The sequence below is a fragment of the Festucalex cinctus genome, chromosome 15 (assembly GCF_051991245.1).
Source record: "Festucalex cinctus isolate MCC-2025b chromosome 15, RoL_Fcin_1.0, whole genome shotgun sequence".
Taxonomy (NCBI): Eukaryota; Metazoa; Chordata; class Actinopteri; order Syngnathiformes; family Syngnathidae; genus Festucalex; species Festucalex cinctus.
In genome coordinates, this window is record NC_135425.1 from 14113946 (window position 1) to 14138067 (window position 24122).

At 40.3% G+C, this 24122-nt stretch overlaps 2 protein-coding genes and 1 long non-coding RNA gene across 7 annotated transcripts in view; 2 read left to right on the forward strand and 1 right to left on the reverse strand.

Annotated features, from left to right (window-relative positions):
- The window catches only part of LOC144001911 (uncharacterized), a 37873-nt gene extending 35243 nt beyond the window's left edge, over nucleotides 1-2630 (forward strand). For both annotated transcript variants that reach the window (XM_077496561.1, XM_077496563.1), the window contains exon 4: nucleotides 1559-2630. In XM_077496561.1, coding sequence (XP_077352687.1) covers nucleotides 1559-1748 — 190 coding nt within the window. In that variant the 3' untranslated portion in view covers nucleotides 1749-2630. The remainder of the gene's footprint in view (nucleotides 1-1558) is intronic.
- LOC144001918 (uncharacterized) overlaps nucleotides 1-24122 on the reverse strand; it is a 70186-nt gene that overhangs the window by 37631 nt on the left and 8433 nt on the right. Inside the window, exons 4-8 of one of the 4 annotated variants that reach the window (XR_013278631.1) lie at nucleotides 22703-22825; nucleotides 20653-20884; nucleotides 18517-19824; nucleotides 13498-16460; nucleotides 10838-10935 (exon numbers count right to left, since the gene is read on the reverse strand). This is a non-coding gene — a long non-coding RNA (uncharacterized LOC144001918). Of the gene's footprint in view, nucleotides 1-10837; nucleotides 10936-13497; nucleotides 16461-18516; nucleotides 19825-20652; nucleotides 22826-24122 lie in introns of all 4 variants that reach the window. The other 3 variants (XR_013278630.1, XR_013278632.1, XR_013278629.1) reach the window with 3 other exon arrangements.
- Nucleotides 10994-24122, forward strand: part of pcsk5a (proprotein convertase subtilisin/kexin type 5a) — a 32612-nt gene continuing 19483 nt past the window's right edge. The window contains exons 1-17 of the mRNA XM_077496569.1: nucleotides 10994-11176; nucleotides 12544-12648; nucleotides 13852-13998; nucleotides 14986-15129; nucleotides 15450-15526; nucleotides 15758-15852; nucleotides 15917-16098; nucleotides 16252-16449; nucleotides 17646-17746; nucleotides 17820-17923; nucleotides 18509-18629; nucleotides 20626-20820; nucleotides 21132-21268; nucleotides 21366-21488; nucleotides 22587-22689; nucleotides 22757-22947; nucleotides 23092-23176. Coding sequence (XP_077352695.1) covers nucleotides 11027-11176; nucleotides 12544-12648; nucleotides 13852-13998; nucleotides 14986-15129; nucleotides 15450-15526; nucleotides 15758-15852; nucleotides 15917-16098; nucleotides 16252-16449; nucleotides 17646-17746; nucleotides 17820-17923; nucleotides 18509-18629; nucleotides 20626-20820; nucleotides 21132-21268; nucleotides 21366-21488; nucleotides 22587-22689; nucleotides 22757-22947; nucleotides 23092-23176 — 2258 coding nt within the window. The 5' untranslated portion in view covers nucleotides 10994-11026. The remainder of the gene's footprint in view (nucleotides 11177-12543; nucleotides 12649-13851; nucleotides 13999-14985; nucleotides 15130-15449; nucleotides 15527-15757; nucleotides 15853-15916; nucleotides 16099-16251; nucleotides 16450-17645; nucleotides 17747-17819; nucleotides 17924-18508; nucleotides 18630-20625; nucleotides 20821-21131; nucleotides 21269-21365; nucleotides 21489-22586; nucleotides 22690-22756; nucleotides 22948-23091; nucleotides 23177-24122) is intronic.

Below are 24122 nucleotides of genomic sequence, written 5' to 3' on the forward strand. Positions count from 1 at the left end.
GAGAGAGAGAGAGAGAGAGAGAGAGAGAGAGAGAGAGAGAGAGAGAGAGCACAGCAGGGAGCAGCACACCGCGTGCTGACATCGGTCACATGACTGAGCGTCATCCAGTGGCGTTTTCCCATCCGTTTTGGTCATTTCAGAGAGGCTTAGTGTTTTAGCTCTGACATTAGCATCAACAGCCTCATTAATATAAACATTGTCTCAGGAAATCCTTTGACTGTGCCAAGGAGGCAGGAATACAACATGATTGGATATTATGCGGACTCTCTAAATAAGCACCTATAATTATAGAAGTGTGGTTTTGAGTACCACTAATGAATGGTATGCAGACTCCCTCTAGTGGTACATGAAAGAATCACTGCATGTTATTTAACGTTTCAGTTAAAATATTTGTATTTTAGCTACTTTGGCTTATGTTATCTGGTTAGCTCCCATATGCTAATAAATAGCGAGCTATGCTGGTTGTGTTCAATGTTTAGTAGTGCTGTTACAGAATTGTACTATCCAAATTTTCAACTTCCTGTTTTTGTTATCACTGTCAGCTGGAGTCGATATTGAGCAGCTTTTTTCTTTCTTTCTTTTTCTAAAAAGGACTTTGATTTGGATATTGAGTTATTTGAATCCATCTGTTTGTGCTAGTTGACAAGAACAATCACTAGCTTAGATTCTTGTGCTAGCTGGTTAGCTGCATTTATGCTTGTAAATAGCGAGTCGTAATAGTTCTGTTCAAAGTTTAGCACTGTTAGCATTTTTTGTTTGGTAGGTTTCTACTTTCTGTTTTTGTTTCCATTTCCTACATCTTGATAGGACTCGAGCAAATATTGACCAAGTTTCGCTATTTGACATGAGTGCACGTTGAGAGATGACGAAGACGGCTACATTAGCTTCATTTTAGCTGGTTAGCTCCCATATTAAAATCAATGGTAAGTAGCGATAGGCTATTACAAGCACATTTAGATTATTTATTGTCTCTCATAAGTGTATCAGAATTATCAGTATGGCTGCAAGGGGCAATTCCTGTATTTGCATTTAGTGATGATCGCCCTATGTGTTGGAGCTGTTTTTAGCTGAAACTGACGCTTCAGCTAATGTGCAAATTAAGTACGAACAGTTCGAAACACCAATCAGTGTTAGCACAAAATCTCCAGGCTTCTTCCAGAAAGCAAAAAAGAAAATGAAGAAAAAAATATTTATTTTGGGGTAATCAGAGGCACTTTAAATTGTGGGGCATGTGCTGACTCCCATATATGTTTGTGTGTGTATCAGATTGGTTAATTGTGACCACAGACACATCGCAGTTATGAGAGGGTGTGAGCACTTATGCAACACATTATTTCACTTATTTTCCTTCTTGTTAGAAAAACATGTTTACTATTAATTCAATTGAGGTGTACAAGTTGTAGATGGTATTATGATGTGAAAATGTGTTTAAATTAACTTTCTTGTACCCATTATTTACATTACAAGACCAGGCATTTCAACTGGGGTGCGTAGACTTTTTATATCTACACTTGTGTGACTGACCAAAATGTTTTTTATTCCACCCCTCCCCGTGTAGCGTAGAGCACGACTTTCGTCTTCAGGAAGGGCAAGTGGTCCGCACGTGGAAGGTTGGTGACCCTCCCGAGGGCTCGCCCCAGACCTCAACCCCTCCGTCCGGCACACCCAGCCAACAGGACTCCCCCCAGGCCGTGCGTCCCACTGCACCCACCAAGAAGAACAGGAAGAAATGCTTCTGGTTCCTCTGAAAGAACAAAATAAATACTTTTGCAACTGCAATACCCCCGCAGACGGGGGATTTCACAAGGGACCTGGAGGATTATGACATGCAAATACACAAAAGAAAAACTGTGGGAGGACGAGACACAAAGGTTGAGATTTGAGCGCCTTTTTGTTTGAGGTGATGACAATGCCTTGATGTGCTTTTAGAGCTCTCCAAAAAGACCTCTTCAGCTTTGTTATGGCGCGGGACGGTCGCTTCAAGTGCAATATGACTAAGCAATGATGAGATGTAAAGAGAATAAATACAGATAATCTACACAGCGCACAAAAAGTTGGGGGTAGTTGGCTTTTGGGTGGAATTTCAGGACAAACCGAAAATGCACTTACCTTTTTACGTGAAAACGTAAACAACAAGTTGTGCAAAAAGTACTGAAACATTTAACAGTTGTAAATGTTATAGTGCATTTTGGGTTCATCCTGAAATTTCAGGGGGGAAAAAAAGCCCAACATCCCTAATTTTCTTTGAGCAGTGTATAAATATATATTAACATGATTAAACATCAAAAGGAGCTGTTTTACAATATAAAGAGAATTTTGAGTCATCATCATTAATGGACTAATGAGGGTCAGAACACCAGCTTTTATATTCAGAGACATTTAAAGACACCATCAAAGACTTGTATTTAAAATATTGAAAAAAATACATCTTTTACTATTCTAATTGTGGGAAAAACCACTACGCATTTCCACATGAGCAATCACTCACACCCCCTTGCCACACTCCCACACATACACACACACTCCCACACGTATATAAGCAAAGTACATTTACATGGAAAATATATAAGAGACTTCTGTGCATATTCTGCCATGATGTTATATTTCAGATATGGATTAATGCTCTATTAAAAAAAAAAAAAAAGTATTTTACCACAGATGCTTGGAGTGTTGCCTCATTCCGCTTTTGATGCTTGTAGCACAAGTACTGTAAACGTTACAGTAGATTACGCAAACAAAGTTTACGTCAGTTGATCTGATTGGAGACTGAAGCAAAGTGGAGATTGAGGAGTATAATATTGTGGCGTTAAGGTTAGGTATGTGCATTTTTCTGGGTCATTTCAAGCCATATATGCTCAAATGTTACAATCCTGTGACGATTAATAATAGCAAAGTAGAAAGTCAGAATTACGGTACAGATGTTAGCATCATAAAAGAATTTCTGTGAAGAGTCCCTTTCAGCAGGTAATGCTAATCCACAAAGTTTAGAGTTGAGAAAACTGTACTTGTTTGCTAAATTTTTCACGTTTTTCCGTCTTTTCCAAAAAATGTTCAAAATTAAATGAAATAAATCAAAATTACTTCCAGACCATAAATATGAAATAATCTTAAATAAATAAATAAATAAATAAATAAATAAATAAATAATAATAATAATCTGCTTTTTTTGCATTTTCAAAAAGTTAGTTTTGCTTGGCACACAAATGTGTCAAAACATGAAGAAAAATACCCATTTTTAAAGATTAAGTGTCCATGTGGCTACAGTCTAAAACAGGCCAGCTCTAAATGCTTTTCTGTCCTTTTCACTCACACAGCCCACTTTCCTGGACACTGCAGGGCAGCTCGGAGGATATTAAGCCTCAGCTGTTTGACGGCTGTGAGAAGTCCCAAATATTGCTACTTAGTGATTCATGACACACATAAGCTGCTTCTAGCAAGGCTCTGAGGTGCTGTGAGCTTCTGGCCTCCTTTTAGTTAGAGGAAAAGCAAAACTTTGTGGAGTTTTGCCACTACTTTTGGGATTGGCTCCAATTAAATTATTGTGTCCTTTATGTAGCACAACAAAGTACCAAGGGACAGAGGCTTGCCAGGAATATAAAAAAAAAAAACTACAAGAAAAAACCCCCCATCTTAAATGAATAAAATAATCTTTATACAATTAAAATGAAATGGCTCACAGGTTATTTGATTTTGAAAAAAAATGCACCAGAATCGCTTGTGTAAATGCAAATGCAGCAAACACTCTCCGTAACTTCCATGTGCACGCTAATCTTAGTTCCTCCCAATACACAGAGACATCAGTCTCTCTGTAGAGATCAACCATATCAATATATTTCCTTGACACCAATTCGTAATTTTCTTTTAGCCAAGCCTTTCCATCCAATTTGTGGCATGTAAGAGCACAAAGCAAGTGAAGAGGTGAGTTTTTCAGGGACTGAAAAATAAACGATGAGGTGAATCATGAACAGTTATCTACAAACAGTTTTGGTGGGGACTCACTGTGCTGCTTTTTAGGACAGTAAATTTCAGATTATGTGTACCTACGCAAGAGGCTTCTTGACCACCAGGGGTTTGTTTGGTTGTTAGCACAAGAAAAACAATAACATACAAACCAATTTACACAATTAACAAAAGTTGGGATATTTTCATGAAAAAAAAAAACAAAAAAAAACTTTCTTACATTTTTTACATTTTTACGAGAAAAAAAGTCAGACTACTAGAAAAAAAGTTGTATTTTGAGAAAAAAATAAAAAATATTTTTTTTAAAAGCTGTAATTTCAAGAAAAAGTTGTATTAGAGGAATAAAGGTTTAAAAAAGTAGTATATTGTTAAGATAAAACAAAATATTGTGAAAAGTACAGTTGTATACTTTTTCAGAAAGAGCTTGATATTTTCAAGAAATTAAATTTTTTGTTTAAGAAAAATATGCATATTTGCAATAAAAAATAGAAAACGTAATCTTACAAGAACAATATACATATTTGAAAAAAGCTATATAATTTATTACAAAAATAATTTATTTTAGAGATGGAAAAAGCAAGATTTTTTTGAAAAAGAAAAAACATGTAATATGTGAAAAAGTTGCATGTTTTTTTTTTTTTTTTTTTTTTATATAAACGCTATTTTTTTGAGCGAGAGAGAGTGAGAGAGAGAGAAAAAATCGTAAATTATGACCACATACAAATTAGAAGAAAATCATGTATTTCAGGAAAAAGTTGCATGTTTTCATGAAAACAGTCATTCATGGAAAAAGAAGTACACTTTTGAGGTAAAAGTGATCATTTTGAAAAAATTATGTCGGACACTTTGGCGAAAAAGTGTATATATCTGAAAAATAAATCATCTAAGAAAAAAATGTGGAATCTTTCTTATAAAGGTTCTTGTAAAATGACCTGTTGCTGTAATTTTACAGGGTTTTTATGAGAAATCGCAGTTTCGCAGTGTCTGCGGGACTCGGAGCGCCATCTACCGTGCACTGTGGTGCGTTTCGTTCGTGGTGTCGCAGACGTGTCAGTCATTAATCTGCTACCCCGCAGCCTGTAATCCTCCCGACAGAGAGGAGTAGTTTTACAGAGAGCGGCGAGGATCTGAGCCCAGCCTGGAGTGGCGAACAAAAGGAAGCCAAGAAAAGAAGAAGTGCTGTAGAATCCATAGAGGCAGCGTGGGCACGTGGTGGATGGTGTGTTGTGTGTGTGGTAAATATTTTGTCAGCAATGCGGCTATTGAGCATCACAGCATGGAGAGAAACTTCACATTGGCATCACGTTTTATTTATTTTTTTAGGACTCCATCGACGTCGCACGAGTGTTGACGGATTGGCGCGATTTGGTAGGAGGAGCGTGGAGAACAAGCACATCCCTGGGCATCAAAAAGTGTGCATAATGACCGTGAGAAAACCACAAGTGGCCCAGCATGCTGAGGAGAAGCTAATACATGTAGCCAGTGGCATTTTTAAATGAGGATTATTATAGTACAGTGGCACAGAGTATTAGGGTCACACTGTAAACCAAAAAAGAAAACACAATGATACTAAGGAATTGAAGTTGTAATTTGACAAGAATATAGTTTTATATGTTATTTTAATTGAGAAAAAAACGTTTTATACAGTGGACTCTTGTTGGGGATAGGGCAGGCCTGCGAATAGCAAAATTTGCATATAATTGAGGGCCAATACTTTTTTTTTAATCCCAAAAAAAACCCCCAAAAAAACCTGAATAAATAAACTGTGATAATCCTCCAAAAAGCATAATGCACAAAAAAAAAAAAACAGGTTCCCCGATAAAAATATCTACTACATAAAAAATATCCTTAAAAATATTGGCGGGAGAATGCAATAGGAGAATACACAGGTGCTGAACCACGAGTATGCCAAAATCCGATGTATTTTAGAGCAGGGGACACTAACATGGTGCAATTGTTCTATATTAAAATACAGATACTTTTTTTTTAACAATGTGTTTAAAAAGTGTTTTAATAGACAAGATTCAAGAAAGTTTGTCATGTCAGACTAAAAAAAAAAATCAGATGTTAAAATCCAATGTTCAAACCGTAAAATGAATATATAACATTTAAATCATGTTTAAAGCAAAAAACATATCTTCTTCTAATATACCTCACAATAAAAAGGGGTTCACTATAGTATTTTCAGAAATAAGTCACTTAATTGAGGGGAAAAAATAAGTTGAATATTTGAGAAAGTATGATGATTTATTATAATATTTTTTCTCAAGGGCGGCACGGTGACCGAGTGGTTAGCACGTCCGCCTCCCAGTTCTGAGGACTCGGGTTCGAGTCCAGGCTCCGGCCTTCCTGAGTGGAGTTTGCATGTTCTCCTCGTGCCCGCGTGGGTCTTCTCCGGGTACTCCGATCTCTTCCCACATTCCAAAGACATGCATGGCAGGTTAATTGGGCGCTCCGAATTGTCCCTAAGTGTGCTTGTGAGTGTGGATGGTTGTTCGTCTCTGTGTGCCCTGCGATTGGCTGGCAACCAGTCCAGGGTGTCCCCCGCCTACTGCCCAGAGCCAGTTGAGATAGGCGCCAGCACCCCCCGCGACCCTTGTGAGGAATAAGCGGTCAAGAAAATGGATGGATGGATTTTTTTCTCAAATATGTACAATCTCATATTCTGTCATACAAGTTTCAAAAGAAATAAACTGGCATTTTACCGCCACACAATAAATTACAGTTAAGACAATGACTTGCATGGTGAATGTACAAAGGGTTACTCCCTGTGCTTGTGCTTCATGCTAAAATGCTGGCCAGGCCTTCAAGAGAAGCTTAAATGAAAAATTACTGAACTAAAAGTTAGGCCGTCTATAAAAATAGCACTATTTATTTTACATGTGAATCCATACTTTGTATTAGGCTGTATACGCAAATCAGCCTGTCACCAATGAGTAAAAAAAAAAAAAAAAAAATCACATTTGATGTAATTTGAAGCAATAAACGATGCAACATGAACCTTTTTTTCTGCGTGAATCGGTAACGACGCTCATAAACAAACCCTCAAGTCACACTTGAAAGAATCCTCTCGTCTTTCAACACAGATCGGAGACTCATTAGTGACCAAATAAAAAAGAAAAATGTGGAGCGAACGCACCCGCTCACATAACACACAGGATGTTCAAGACTGCATTAAAAAGTACCCATTGCGAGATGGTCTGCCAAAATCCTGATGGATTGCTTTAGAAATAAAAAAACAACAACAACAAAAAAATAATTTGAGATGAATTCTCCTCTGAGCAGGCCACAATTGGGTAACGGGAGGAGTCAAAGTCAAAAGCTGTGACAGACATTTCCTGACATTGTTTGTGACGCTGAATATCCTGGAAGGCCGGGACAAAAGAACAGTGATTGATATTGGATTGGCAAGGATCTGAAGGTGGAATGACTTTGGGATGTTACATTGACATATACATAGAAACTAATGATAAATTCTACAGAAGATGCTAAAGGGAAATTCAACGCAAAAATATTCTTTAGATGTTCTATGGAGCCCCGCTCATCTAAAAATTGTATTCTGGTTTATATTGTGTTCGTAGAATATGAATTAAGCAGCAAAATCCACCCGTTCCATCCTAGGGAGCAGCCATTTTGTCACTTGCTGTCAACTAAAAATTACATTACAGTCACCCCGGGTTTTCACCGGATGCGGTTGCGGTGCGGTTGCGGTGCGGTCCGGCGACGCAAGCAATTAGATTCCATTCATTCGAATGGTGCAGTTTACACCGCTTGCGGGTGCGTTGCGTGTCGACTGCGTCTCAGCTGCGGCGTGCCGCAAGCCTTCCGCAAGGATAGACCTATTTTCTATTTTTGCCGGACGCCGCAGCGGTAGGCCTCCGGCAAATGGCAAGCTAGCACAAAACACATCGAGCGGGACAGGAAGACCGACGCAGTTTCAAAATAAATTTCCGGTTACCTTTCAGAATAAAACACTCGCCAGCTCCTATTTCGCAAGCTTTTCAGCAAAACGTGACGTGGGCGTCGCCGGGCCATGTGCTCATTCACGGTTTAGACACCAGCGAACATGGACGAGGAGAGGTTTATATTGGAGGTGGAAAACCACAAAATAATAAATGACACAGCACATCCTTTTTATAAGGACAACCAAAAAAAGGATGCTGCATGGAATCTCATAGCAGAAGAAGAAGAAAAGGTTAAATCAAAAGAAGTCCACCTCTCTTTCTGCTTCTCTGTTGAGCACAGACTTTCTGTATGTTTGTCGTTGTGAAATGCCACATGATCGCGCGCGCGCGGTCCCGCAAGACACGTTGGGAAGTGGGCGGCGACGGAGCTGCCGGATCGCAGCTGTGCGGAGCCGGTGTGGATTGACAAAAAACTTGACCCGTCCGGAGCACGCAGTCAAGACGCACCGCACCGCAACCGCACCGCAACCGCATCCGGTGAAAACCCGGGGTCACTCAGAGCTCAGGTAATGACCAATCACAGCTCAGCTTGCAAATGCCACATGACCACCGTGTGATTGGTTATTACCAGAGCCCTATGATGTCATTTTCAGTCAACGGCAAGTGGCAAAATGGCCACCCCTGAGATGGATAACAACGGTTGGATTTTGCTGCTTTATTCATATTCCAAAAATACAATATTAATCAGAAAGCCATGTTTAGATGAGTGGAAATCATAAAACATTGTAAAGAAAATTTGGGGGCGAAATTGAATGTTTTAGTAGAAATGTGAATTTTTCTGGGCTGCGTGGTGGCTAGCAGTTAGCAAGGTCTGTGCTGCTTAAGAGTAATTAAATAAGTTGTGCAAGGGTGCTTTAAAGCTGACATTGTCCCTCTTCTTTTGCAACACTGAATTGAAAAAGGACTTCAGAAAAACAAGTTACATACACGCAACATAAATAACCAGCATGACGCTTTGAACAAAGCACATGTGGAAGCTCATGTCGAAGGAAAGGCCTCTGACTATTATTTCCAGGGAAAAGTGTCACCGCTTGAAAGCGAGCGCTTCTCTTGAACATCAAAACATGCCCGCGTCTCTCTGAAGACGCCTGAGACAACTTCAAAGTTTCGCTTCGCTCCCCTCGTTTTACTATCCGCTACGCCGGATGAGAGCCAGGTTACATCACAAACCTGCTCGTAGTCGTTCACAACTCACGCTTTAGATTGGCTGTAATCGCTTGCGCCCATGTCGGCTGTCTCGGGGAGACGCTTGTTAAAGAAGAATAAGGAGAAAACAAAACGAGGCGGTAGGTCACTGCGAACGTGCTCCTTTCATGACCCTCCTTTGATTGGATGCCACATTTATCCTCATTAAAAATGAATTCTTTTGCCTTGAGGCGCTTTAGTCCGTGTTCAGATCACAAGGAAGTCTTTGAAGAGGACACGACGACTTGTGCTGGCTTGCGGTGCCTTTTAAACAGTGATTACATAAATTGTGTCACATTACAGCAATCCACATCGACATACTTCATGTACCACATTTCCGCAAGTAGGATATTGATATGTGTGTCATCCACTTGGGAAAATAAATGCCTCCCTCAATTAAAGCTTGCTCTCATTGGGGTCACTGGTGGACTGGAGTCTATGCCAGCTCTTAGTGAGCGAAGTGAATGCAACCTGGACTAGTCGCCAGACAATCGCAGGGCACCCGTTGAAACAAGAATTCACACTACTGTGTGGGCAAATCTGCTTTATTCAGAATGTCACATGCTCAAACCCAGAAAACAGGTGAGCGTCATACCTGTGTATGCTACAATAGCTAGCATAACTATGAGCTGATATCAACATGTTAACTCAAACTTTAGACAAATTATTTTATGACTCGAGGATGACTGTATTGATAATATGGCATATTAAAAAAATAAATAAAAAATTGTCAGAACTTCTCGCTTACACGTTGAGCTCTGCTCATGATCACCGCACTTGGTTTGTGAGGCCCTGTGGAGGTCATTTGAGCAGGGAATTTTTATCTGAGATATGACAAAGGCATATAACTAATATGTTATATATGAATTTGGATCAGCAAAATGTCCAAATTGCTTTACAATTCTCCAACAAGCATCAAGCAAGTAAATCACAACATAAAACTACCTCTAGTGCATGTTTATTCATCTTCCCGCCAGTGACTCCTCCAAGTTTAGCTACACACTGAGTTAACTGAGTTAATTATTTTTTTTTACGTTTTAATAAACGTAAATAAATATCCACAGTTAACGCTTGAATTTTGACAGCCCTACATATTACATATTAACGCAAGACCATTTGTCTCTGCTGACGTAGGGCAAGAGATGCGCTTGATGGAAAGAGGCTTACAGTGTGCACAAAATGTGAGCAGCGGTTGGTGATTAGAGCCCATCCGGATGATTTAAGAGGGGTTAGTCATGCTGGGAGCCGCACGTAAAAAAAAAGAAAGAAATACCAGCGGATGAAGGCCACATGTTGATGGAAATGACAGTGAAGCGGCTCTCTCGTCTCTAAATACCAAAAAAGAACGAGTTTTCTCCCCTAAATGGTGACAGAATACTAAGTATATCCTTTATTATAGTGAAGTACTTTCCGTTAATTCCCAAATACTTTTTAACCATCCTCCACCCGATTCAAAACCCACCATGTTTACCCACCACAAAAAAAACAGGAGTTCAAAACATTCAGACATTTGTGGCTTTTTTTTGGTGGAGATTTTGACTAGTCGACTACTGCGCAACGACTCCTATTAATTTTTGTGTCATTATGGTTTTTAGAGGTTAAAAAATAAAAAAATAAAAAATAAAAAAGGGGAAAACTAATCAAAACATGATAGTGAGAATAACCCTCCTAAATAGCATCATTTGAGCTGGGAACACAGCTGACATTGTGTGTGTGTGTGACGATACCTGTCGTCCATGTTGGACCAGCCATCTGACACCTACTTCATCCTCATGAAGGACCAGTCCAGTCCGGTTACCCCACAGAGAAGCGCGTGTGATCCAACCTGGTAATGTAAAAAAAAAAGTTAAAAACAATGATCAAGACTTCTGACACGAACAGGGAAAGTGCGTGAAAGTGGAAAAACTTGGACCGAAATGCAGATTTTCTGTGCGCTGTGGATCGGAACCTTCCTGCAGTTTTGCCAAGCCACCTTCTACACTAATGACTGGGCCCTACGGATTAAAGGAGGTGCTAAATCTGCGACTGGGATTGCAGAGAAATATGGATTCACAAATATGGGACAGGTAAGTAGCCAATTTTAACCCCAAGATTGCTAATTGCTACTCAAACTACAGACAAAACTATCAACTATCATCAACAGTCAAATGCATATATATCTTTACATCGATATTTACAGTTGGGCCTGGTCCAAACACCCGTGAATAGTGGAGGTCAACTGTGTACTGTCAAATAATCTTACATTGAATCCTAGTACATTGTTCCCAATGAAGTTGCTTGCTATAGCAAACACAAACACTGCCAAAACAGCATTCATTATACAAGAGGCAACCGTAAATTGTGCTTTTTGGATGGGGCGCAGTAAATGAAAATGTATTCTATGCAATTTGCGGTGCAACATCTGCCCAAGCAGGGTGATAGTTATTATCCTTTTGGAGTGGGGGGGATTGGGGGGTTAGGTATCAAGTATTAAAACATTGATCAAATGTGACAGTCGAAGCTGCCTCGTTCAGCTGCAGTAAATCAGCAGATAATAAAATAAATAAATAAATAAATAAATAAATAAATAAATAAATAGAGAGGTAATGAAGTGTCGCTGTAAGCTGCAGCGGAATTCAGTTAAAATATTAGTTTAATTACGTCGACGGCAACGCTTGTGTCGAGTTTAATTTACGCCGTCTTTCACCTCTCGCGCCCATTTAATTTGCCTTCGCCATATAATATTAATTATTATAGCAGTTAACCTCAAAGCAGCAGGCCCGCCACTGTTCTAAGCATATAGAAATTTGCCTTCCTCCATGTACACTAGTACTCTAAAAGTGTAGAAAAAGGAGTGCATTAATCAGTGTGGACAAAATGGAAATAACGGATGGGAGTTAGTATGTCACTTAAAAACCTTTGGGAGAATAACCATAAGTGTGGCTGATGTGAAGGACTTTAGGTCATGAATCGATATTAAATCTCACAACATCTTTAATTAGACCTCTAATTTATTCTTGTCACCCACCTCATTATTATCACGTTTTCATTAAATGATCTCGCCGAACTGCTAGAAATAAAAGCTGCTTAGGTGATGACGTCTTGAGGCCGCAGAGCAGCGGCTAAAGTTTCAAAGCATGAAAAACTACCCTCAAGTGTATGGTTACCACATTATTGATAATTTATCAGCTGTTTAGTGCTGTATGAGTCACCTAAAGACTAAATTATACATTTCCTATTACAATTTGAAATGGGTTTGGGGTGTCATTAACTTTCATTTGTCATTGGATCAAGAATTATTGCACACTTTGCACTCTATGTAGTGTTTTGTTTTTTAAAGGTGTTTGAATGTCATTATCTTGCCTTATGTTGCAATGTGTGTGTTTTTTGTTGTTGTTTTTTTTAAATCAAAATAACGGCAAAAAATGTTGCCCGTATGCGTTTGTACACCCAGATTGGACAGCTGAGGAGTCATTACATCTTCCGCCACCACAAAACGGCGGTGCGGTCCACGGCGCCCAACTATACGTTGACAGCTCGTGTTGCCATGGAGGCCGAGGTATAGTAATCGATTCTTGACCCTCCGTGACAGATACTGTAAAGGATCAATGGATCCCAAAACACCAACAAATAAAGTAGGGTTTACAAAAATATTTATTTACAAGTTAGGCACACAGGCATAAGTCCAACAAAAAGAGCTTGCAAAGTCAAGAGAAAACGCAATAACAAAAAACACACAACTTTACGCGGAACGTGAAACAAACTTGAGCCAGGCCAAAAAGTCAAGGCAAAGTAGGCTACAACAAAAACCTTCAAGAACGTACAAGAACAAGACAGGAAGGAAAGATCAAGGTCATGGTGGCAAACAAGGTCTAGAAGTTGAGGTTATCTTGGGCTGAGGCAAGTAGCTGCCTCTTAAATACACAAGACATAATTGCTCATGAGCAGCAACATGGGCGCCACCGCAGGTCAGGCTCAAACTGGAATTACAACAATAAGACAAGATTGAGAGCACAGCCTTCAGGCGCTACTCAATTAGAGTCTATTTTCTGTGTGACTTTTAAAAAATTTAATTGAACAACAGATACGAATGTAGAATACTGTACATACACGACGTGAATATGACGTTCCAGATATCGGTGGTTTTCGACTTGTCACAGTGATAATTGAACTGCAATTACTTACATCTATTCAAATTTTATAAATTGACAGACAGACTATGAGAATTCTGATTAGTCAAATTTAACTAAGTACAAAGTTAGAACTACTACGTGAAAGTAAAACGTAGCGAATCTTCTTCAGAATGAGCAATAAAGTTACGAAAAGAAGGGGAGGGGGAAACGCGTTTTCTTCTCTGGTCGCCACCCAAAACAAACCCCAAAATGTCCACTAAAAAGTCCAAACTTACATTGGCCACAATGAAATAGACACGTACTGAGCTTCCATAAAAGCGTCCAGGTAGGAAAAAAAATTGAAAGATAGAAACGTTTTGCTTTCGTAAAGTTTAGGTTTGGAAACCGACAGGTCGCGGACCCGGAAGTGGAGACTGGGGGACACCTGCCCAGCCATGTGGACGGTGGCCTCAAATGGACAAATTAAATAAAATCTGCAAAAGGGAAAATAAAAATGACAACTTTCAACCTGTTTTCCACCAGCACTCCATAGTTAATTGAAGCCCGGGTTCAAAACGTCAATACAGTAATTTTTAGCAATTATTTTATTCAGTACATGTTAGCATAACTAAAATGTGTTTGTGTCTAAGGTGGAATGGCTCCAACAGCAGGAGATCCAGAAAAGAGTGAAAAGAACTTTGAACTCCTTCAGTGAAGAGACCTCCCAAAGTGGAGATGCTCATCAGCAACACTACACTCGCTTACAGCACTTCAAGAAGCACAAGCAGTGGTACAATGTAAGTAAATTGTAATCATGCTGGATTTAAACAGTTGTCCTTTCCTGATTTATTTTTTTATGACTTTTTACATTTACACACATTTGAAAACAGATATTGTTGCTTTCTATTCTCGACTTTGTCAAAATTAGATTGTCACCATTTTCAACCTCGGCACAACATAAAAATTAGACATTTATAGAAAAGTAAAGCAAACTGCGGTTGAGCTCTTGGGTTTTTAAGATTGGGGATGAGGGGTATAGCATCAACAGGAGGAGTAATATGAACCTGGGAGCATTAACGATGACGGCAAGAGATTTGGAGAGGCAAGATATTCCTCATTCATGGCCTTATTTCAGAGCATTGTTTGATGTTGTAAGATATGGTGCTGGAATGTTTTGTGCCAAATGTGTCTTGTGACAGCCTAAAAAACTTTAGCCGAAAAACCTTCTAAATACAAGTAACAATTGTTATTTGTAGCTAATTTAGGATTTTTGCTACTCAGTTCCAGGGATGTCACAATAAGGGCAATATCGTGATATTGTGATATTAGAACTGCCACAATATCATCGTCGTCATGTTCACAATATGATAATATCGTATCGTGATGTTTGGATATCGTTACATCCCTACTCAGTTCACAAGTGCAAAGCGAAGCAAAGCACATTGTTTTGGTCGCATAAAAGTCGAGCTGACGTTAGCTTGTGCATAATAGTGGTTGAATAACTTGGATAAGATTTTTTTTGTAGTTGATATTAAATATATAGAAGAGTAGAATGTAAAACAAAAAACAAAAACAAATGCAATTTTCTATTAGGCGTTGTTTCATCCAATTTTTCTGGTAACAAACCTCACATTCCCCATAATAATCAATGGAAGTACTTCTATAAATTTTTATTTAAATATTCAAAACAGAAATAATTACCGCATATTATAAGTTTAAATAAATCAACACTTGTTCCTACCCACCCAGCAACTAATTTGGATGTGCCACTATTTACTATGCAGCTCTGCAGTGATTACTCCAAAGGCTGCCGGCCCCCCATGAACATCGTTGGGGCTTGGGGGATGGGGTACACCGGCAGCGGTGTGGTGGTATCCGTCCTCGATGATGGCATCGATGGAGAGCATCCAGACCTGAAACCGAATTACGTAAGTAACCCCGGGATGAGATGGGATGATTTTGGCGGCAAGAGGGGGAGGTGGGTGTGGGGTGCATTAATCATGATCAATTTAGCGCAGCTCTTAGTGTAAGAGCGCATAACAGAGACAGATATGCCAGCCATGCTATAGATTTTGGGCCAAAATGCTTGGAGAGGACGATTGGAATGGACATTAGATGTCTGATCCACTTAGGCTTTGCTTGGACTGGTGAATAATGCTCTTTGTGATTGGTTTGATGAAACGGAGACGGATAGCTGCTGGCATCTGGTTACTGTATGTGCTGCTCCTCTTAATCGAATCTCGCTCAGGATGCTCTCGCCAGCTTTGATGTGAACGGACAAGAACGCCATCCGTCGCCGAGTTATTCTGAGAGGGCTGCCAACTAGTAAGAACTTCTTCCTACTCGGCTCTCCTCCGCAATCCACCCCTTCTTGATTGACCCTTGCTTTAATTCATGCTCCATTTTTCTCCCCATTCTCCTGTAATTGCATGCATAAATGAATATGTAAATTCCCAGCTCCGTTTAGACTTCTGTCTTCTCGCTGGTTTGATGTCACGAAAATAGCCTCGCTCATACAATATGCATCCAGGCTCATGTTCTGATGTTTCTCCGCAGCCATGGGACTCGGTGTGCAGGAATGGTGGCCGCCGCCATTACTGCAAACCACTCCACATGCACCATAGGAGTAGCTTTCCACGCACGGATTGGAGGTCCGTTCACTGAGAGGTTTCGAAAGTGATCACACCCTGACCCTCCTGGCCTTTTCACCCGTAGGCGTCCGGATTCTGGATGGACCGGATGGAGAAGTGACGGACATGGCGGAGGCGCAGGCGCTGAGCCTCAAACCGCAACACGTTGACATCTACTTGGCCAGCTGGGGGCCGGAAGATGACGGCGTCACCGTGGACGGACCTGGACCACTGACTCGCCTTGCTTTGCAGAATGGCATTCGAACAGTGAGAGTTTCCCCTCACGTTTTTTGTTTCCTTAACTCCAGAGACCTGCAGACATGTACATTGGCTGTAAAAAGTTTCAAGGACTTTTCCGTCCTCGTTAACGAGGATCACGATTGATGAATGGCCTCGGTCTGCCGCTCTAATTAACAACAGGGCCGACACGGGCGAGGCTCTGTTTACGTCTGGGCGGCGGGGAGCGGCGCTCGTAGAGGTGACCACTGCTCCTGTGACGGCTACAGCAACAGCATCTACACCATCTCCATCAGCAGCGGCAGCGTCCTTCAGAATCAGCCGGACCACCAGGAGAGATGCCCTTCCACGCTGGCTGCAGCCTCCACCACTGACAAGATTGTAAGTAGAGGCTGTAATGGATGTTGAAAATAAATTTTGTGGACAGGTACCAAGATCCGTGGCAGTTCTGTTTGTACCACTATGAGCCACGTGGTGGTGACATCATTTTGAATTGTAATTGATGCCAAATATGATCTGGATCGAATCGAGATGAAACTGTTTGACATGGGTTTTTTTTGTTTTTGTTTTGTTTTTGTTTTGTTTTTTTTTGTTCCTGGAGGATTACACAGGACAGGATGAGACGGGATTTTCCCATTTTCCAACATTCCTAGGAGAGGGTTTATGTTACTAGGGGTCAGCAACCTTTCCTGTCAAAAGAGCAATTTTAGGCCAAAGAAATAATCAAAAATTTGTCTGGAGATGCAAAACAAACTGTGTTAGTGTTTGTCTAATGTACTGAGGGCCTAAGTGCTCATTAGAGCTGCACCAGAACAGAAAAATATGCAGTATCCATCTTCTGTTTTGGGATTTTTTTTATTTTTTATTTTTTTACTTCCTTTTTCATACATTTTTAGACTGTTCTGACTTTCTGACATTTTTGTCAATTTTATGGACATATTATGGGAATTTTCTGCCTCTCCCTTTTTTTTTAAATACATTTTTCTGACTGATTTTGTGGATTTTTTTTGTGGCCATTTTATGGTAATTTTGGGGATTTCTTCTTTTGTTTTGGAAGATTTTATGATTGTTTTTTGAACGTTTTCTTTTCTGCCTTTTTTTTTTATTCAGTTGTCTGGCATTTTTGGCAATTTAATGGAGATTCTTATGATAATTTTCCGCTTTTCTGCTTCCTTTTTGGATATTTTTAGGTATTTTGTAAAACTTTTTGTCTCTTTCTGGTGAATTAAAAATTTGGACTCGACATTTTTTTTTGGGAATATTTAATGAATCATTTTTTAGTAAATCATTAATTAATTTGAATAATAATTAATCTAAATAATAATAATAATATATATATTTTTTTAGAGATCTACAGGGAGCCACAGGATAGGGACTAAAGAGCCGCAGGTTGCAGACCCCTAACTAGTGACACCCAGAAGTATATTACATGGCATCATGGTGAAAAGCCTTTATAGATGTAAATTATGTTTAGAATGTAAACGGAGTCCCAAGGCATTTTCCTATTGACATCCATATGCTGCAGAATTATGTGATTGGATGACGAACATCTAAAAGAGACATCATATGTTTCACAGTCAGTGTTGGCCCCACATCAGAGCTGCGGCATGGCTAAATGGGACTCGGCCCTCTCGGTCTCGGCGGCGGCGGGCGTCATTGCGCTCACCCTGGAGGCTAAGTACGCTCACAACCATCCATACTAATACATGAAGTTAATTGCGATGATGAGTTTCTGTACGACCTGTTCGCAGTCCTCTTCTCACCTGGCGAGACATCCAGCACATTATTGTTCTCACGTCAGATACTCGACAGCTTGCGGCGGCTGACTGGCGAAAGAATGGCGCCGGACTCAAGGGTAAAGTAATGTAGATACATACGACATCAAAAACGTCCATATAATTAAAAAAAACATCTATTTACATATTTAACCTTAATGTAACATATTATAACATATTTTGTCATGTCAATGTGACAGCATTTTGGACTTCAACAAGTCCCCCTTGCTAGTAATTATCTACAGCTTTAATTGAATGAACCCTGTGCTGGCGTTCCTAACTCATTTAATTACTTAACTTTAATTACATTTTTAATAATATACCATCAGTGGAGTTACAGGCTTGCAATGTCTGAGGCTTTTAATGACTTTAGTTGGCCTATAAGCATCACAATGACTTTTCTTGACAGCTTACACGATGCCAAAAAAAAGAACAATTCTTTTTTACACTTTAAATAGAATATTAATAATGAAGAATGGGATAGAATGTTTTGCTATTTTTTTTTTTATTAAAGAAACAAGTTAAACAGGAAGCGTATATGCACTAATGAGACACTGTGTGTGCACAGCAGTGATAAACGCCTACAAATTCCCGCGAGTGTGTGCAATGTGAAACTGGAGCATTTTTTATGCGCCGTCTAATGAGTTTGTGTGTGCGTGCGTCAGTGAGCCACCTGTACGGCTTCGGCCTGCTGGATGCAGAGAGGATGGTTCTACGAGCAAAGCGATGGCAGCAGGTCCCCCCGCAGCATGCGTGCACGGTGGAGGCGCCCAATCCATTGAAGAGGTACGATGACATGACACAGCTACACCAGTGCTTCCCAACCTTTATTGAGCTAAGACATAATTAAATTAGAAAAATCTCATGGCATGCCAGTGCACAAAAATGTCAGGTTTACAGTGAATCCCAGCTTATTTTCTGGCTCATGCCGAAGCCATGTTGAATATAAAAATATTGCTTTGGTGACTGCTTGGTACCAGGAAACTACTGTATGTTGAACTGAAGGGAGGAGCTTCATTTAGTCATTCAAAAAAGAAAGAAAAAAAAAATACTTTGCCGCCATCTTGTGACATTTATAGGAAAGTCTTTGTGTGGACTACCATTACGAATTTTCACATTTGGCAGCAGACCTCTTTCAATATTCACTTTGTATACTGAAATATAATGCTGGTTTTGTCTCAATTTATTCACAGACGTCCTTACTCTCTGTGAACTCTGGGCTTTCTAAGTAGTGTAGTAATTAGTTCAGTAACATACCAAACAACTAGCTGTCTATCAAGGCTAGTTCACTAATAACTAATTCAAATAGCTATCTAATAACAAATTAAACAAACTATACATTGACTTATTAGCAAGCTAATTAACAAACGAACTAGCTAGCTAACCAAATAAGTTGCTGACTACCTTGGTAAATAACAACCCAAAATGCCACCAACTTATATAGCTAAGTAAATAACTAGTTAACTGACTAGATTACTCACAAATTTGCTAACTTAGTGTGAATGCCGGGCCTGCAAATTAACAAGTTAACTAACCAACTAATATGTCACAAATTAAATGAACAAATCAACCAACACACTAGTTGAATAAATAGACAGGTAGCAAGCTAGTTAGCTACAGTAACTAATTAAAGTTAACTAAGATAGCTACATCAACAAATTAAACAAACCAAACCTGTTAAGTAAATAATAAAGCTAACAAGCTACGATCTGAGTATCTGGCTAGCTAAGTAATAGAAAGGTCTAAGCGGCTAATTAGTAGGGTTGTAGCAAAAACTGTTTTGAATCAGAAAATCTAATTTAATTTTAAAAGATGTGAGCACGTTGAATTGATCCAAATCAAATGCCTTCAGAGTTGCGCTGGTGGGTGGAAGCCCGGGCTTGAGCCTACTAGTAGGGGTGCCAACTGTCCCGTTTTATCCGGGACGCCCTGTATTTTGTGTAATGTTGTCCGGTCGGTTAGGAAGAGAGAATGGAGGAACCTGTAAGAAAGAAAAGACTGTGCTGTTACAACAAGTATCCATGGAAAAAGTCAATTTGGTGAGTCACGCTCCTCTTTTGCATTTTGTTTTTTTGGGGGGTTTTTTTTAGGTAAAAGAGACAAATTGTGATTTCTTTGAGGTTAAATAATGATGGCCTGCAGTTAAGGATTAAAGGGAATGTACAAACTGTGCATTTCAAATCTAATCAGAATATACACTGATTTCACACATCATGCTCACATCACCATGGCACCGTGCCGTGCACCTGTCCCTTATTTCGGGATGCGAAAGTTGGCAACCCTACCTACTAGGCTAGTAAGCCTAACTCTTCACCAGTCAGTACAGATGTCGTAGAGTCGTTTGACAGCAAACATGGATGTCGTGACATTATGTACCAATGGGATAGATGCCACGGACTTCCGACTTCCGGGTTTCACACGTCAGAGCCGTTTCTGGCCACTACTTGCCGCGTTCAAACACTCGCACCCCCACCTCTACGCCCCCAACCGTGCGCTAAGCGCGCAGGGCAGCTCAGCTCTCTGAAATGCTTCGTACAACTGAGACACATTACACGCTCACACCCGTCGACGGGAACGCACAACTGAGGGGCACAAAGCGGAAGCGCAAGTATTGGGACGCGGCCCACACGTCGCAAATCGGAACCGGAAACAAAGCTGATGTGTGAAACCCGGATGTCGGAAGTCCCGCCTCCTCCGTGGTATATACCCTATTCGAATTGTCTGATGAGTATATACTGTAACCGGACCCTGACCTTCCTCCCTCTGTCCCCATTTTGTGCAGAATCCTGGATGCGGGTGGCGTACTCACATCGGTGCTGGAGACGTCCGGCTGCTCAGCCTCATCCCGACGGCAGCAGCACGTGGCCTTCGTGGAGCACGTGGTGGTGCGTGTCACAGTGGCTTGCCGTCGCCGTGGCGACCTTTCCATTGCGCTCACATCGCCCTCGGGCACCGTGTCACAGCTTCTCGATAAAAGGTAGCATCTCTGGCTCGCTCCTCATGCTGTGTGACCCATTACCACCATCCTGCAGCACTAAGCCCTGCTGTGATAAATCCATCAATTTGGGGGAAAAGATTTTTCTGTGCTTCTAATATTTTAGTGTTACAGATTTGTCATACATACGTGCAATATACAGTAGAACCTCCTAAGTCCTAAGTAAATATCTTTTTCTAACATCGGATTGGCCAGTCAGCAACTAACTAATTAAACTAGCCCATTAATTGAACTAACTACAATGTGTATGAACTGTCATAGCATCTGTATGGTGATGATCATTTTACATTTAGGCCTCATGACAACTCCAATGAGGGCTTTCACCAGTGGGAATTCATGACAACTCACTGCTGGGGGGAGCGGGCGATCGGGAAATGGACCTTGAACATCCGTGACTCTCCCTCTGAAGGGAGAGAAAACTTTCAAGCGGGTGAGCTAGCTCCTCTTGGCGAAAAGCGCAACGTGAGGTGGCGGACCTCTACGGGTAGCGACTTTCATCTCTTTCCGCTCTCGTGTCTGTTGCGCAGGAACGCTGGAGGAGTGGTCGCTGGTGATTTACGGCACCGCGTGGCTGCCGTATCATGCTCGCCGCAGGTTAGCGCGGTCGGCTGAGATACCGGATGACACCGACTTCGCTGATGAATACACTGGTGTGTGTGTGTGTTTGCCACTAGTAGTCTAAATGGATAACTTATAACTAGTGTCCAGAAGCTTTAAATCAGTCAAAGCCACACTGGGGCTAAACCTACTTTGAAATCCTAACCAGACATTGAAACCCTAATTTGAACCACTAACCCTACTTTAAAACTCTAACTCTACATTCAAACCTGACGTCACACATTCTGACAGCTAAAGAAAATATATTAAAATTTTTGAACCACTGTTATAAATTGTATAAATTGTACTTTGAAGTCCTAATTTCAAACCTTAACCTTAATATGAAACCGTGATATGAAATCCTAACCCTACATTTAAACCTGACGATGCGCATTTTAGCAGCTGAATTTTTTTTTTAGCTTAAAATTTGAAACCATTGTTAGAAATTGTGACACTACTTTGAAACACTAATCCAAATTTGAAACCTTAATTTGAAACACTAACCCTATTTTGAAACTCTAACCCTACATTGCACATGAAGTCACACATTCTGACAGCTAACAAATTGTAACTAAAAATTTAAAACCATTGTTATAAATTGTGACACTACTTTGAAACACAAATCCAAATTTGAAACCTTAATTTGAAACGCTAACCCTACTTTGAAACTCTTAACCCTACTTTGAAACCCGAGGACACACATTCTGACAGCTATTTTTTTTTAACTAAACATTTGAAACCACTGTTATAAAAAAAAAATTGTGACCGTACTTTGAAAGCCTAGTGTGTCCCGAAAGTCACAATACACATTTCTATTTCGTTTCAGCTGTCATTCAGACAAACGTGAGACCATCAGCTTTGCGGGCTTTGTGGGTTTTTGTCAGCGTAGCATTCCCTTACCCATGATTCACCAAGTGACATTGGAGCAGTGTTGCAAAACTGCCGCCTGCCAAAATATTTTTCTGTCAACTGAATTATATTTTTTATTTTATTTTTTTACAGCTGTCAAACTGTTCCAATGCATAGCCAAATTCACGCCATTCATGTTAAAACGTGTCTTCTGGTTGAAACAATCATCAATGACGCTTTAATTTATGTTGAAATGTTACAAAAATTTGGCCGTGCGCTTTCCTGCATTTTTGCCCTTCCAGGACCCTGCGACTCAGAGTGCAGCGACGACGGCTGCGAGGGTCCCGGCCCGTGGCAGTGTGTCACATGTGCACACTTTTTCCTCAAGTTCAAGAACAACACGAGGTTAGAAACTGACCTGCTTGACCACCAGGGTGCATGTTTCTCCCATATCATGTCCTTGTCCCAACAGAACGTGCTTGTCCGGTTGTCCGCGGGGATTCTGGGGCGACAGGCGGCGTTGCAAGCGCTGCTTCTCCACCTGTGAAAGTTGCATGGGAAGCCGCAGTGACCAGTGCACTTCCTGTCAAGCCGGGCATCTCCTGACCGAGGGGACTAATACTTGCGACGCCGTCTGCCAGGAGGGGTACTTCCTAGACCACGGTTGGCTTTCTGGCTTTTATGTCAAACTCCTTTAGAATTACTAGCCTAATGAGAGAAAGTGTGTGAAAGAAAGGGAGCGTGTGTGTGTATATTAATAAGACAGATCACTGGTGTGTATTGTTTCATTCCGCCAACCCCCCGCAGATGCGAATATGTGCAGGAAGTGCAGCGAGAAGTGCTCGAGGTGCACGTCCTCCAGCATCTGCACGGAATGCAAAGCAGACACGAGGTGAGCTGAGCGTCTGATGAGGCCGCCAACAAGTGCCGAGTAAACAATGCGCACTCCTCCTGCGCCCTCTTCAGCATCCTTACAATGGCAAAGAGCCACGGTACTTTCTGCGTCTGCAGACAGGGCTTATCAGTGCTATTTGCATTTTGCACCGAAGCACTCACAGAAGGACAAAAAACATATGCCATATTGCGGGGTGGAGGATTTTTTTGGAACACACATAATTAACATAAAGGTGATTACATTATTGTAAAGTTGTTGGCTAAATATCATTTTTACAGCCTTCCCTCCCAACAGTGGATTTTCCTTTTACAATATTCCAAGGAAATTACAATGTCCCATCACGACAGACCTATTTTTAATACAAGGCTTCACATAGGTCAGTGGTCTGCAACCTGCGGCTCTGGAGCCACATGTGGTTCTTTAGTAGTATTTTTTTTACACATTTATTTTTATTTTTTTAGATAACATATTCTTTAAATGAATTCATAATTTAGATTAAAATTAATAATTATATATTCAAAAATGTCAGAGACCACGTTTTAAATTTGTCAGAAAAAGAGGGATGAAAGGTAGGTGAAAAAGTTTTTAAAATTACCTAAAAATGCCCAAAGAGGAAGAGGAAAAGCAGAAAATTACCATAAAGAAGTCCATGAAATTGCCACAAATGTCACAGAATTAAAGGAAAATTAAAAAGGCACTAAAGAAAACATTCTACAAGTAACCATAAAATGTCCCAAAACAAAAGAAGAAATGAAAATTACCATAAAATGTCCACAAAATTGCCCCAAAAAGTCATAAATATAATTTTTTTTTAAAAAGGCAGAAAAGAAAATATTTAAAATGCTCTTATAAAATGTCCAAAAACAAATCCCGAAAATTACCATAAAATGTCCACAAAAATGTCAGAAAATTAATAGCAAAAAAGGCAGAAAAAAGGAAATGA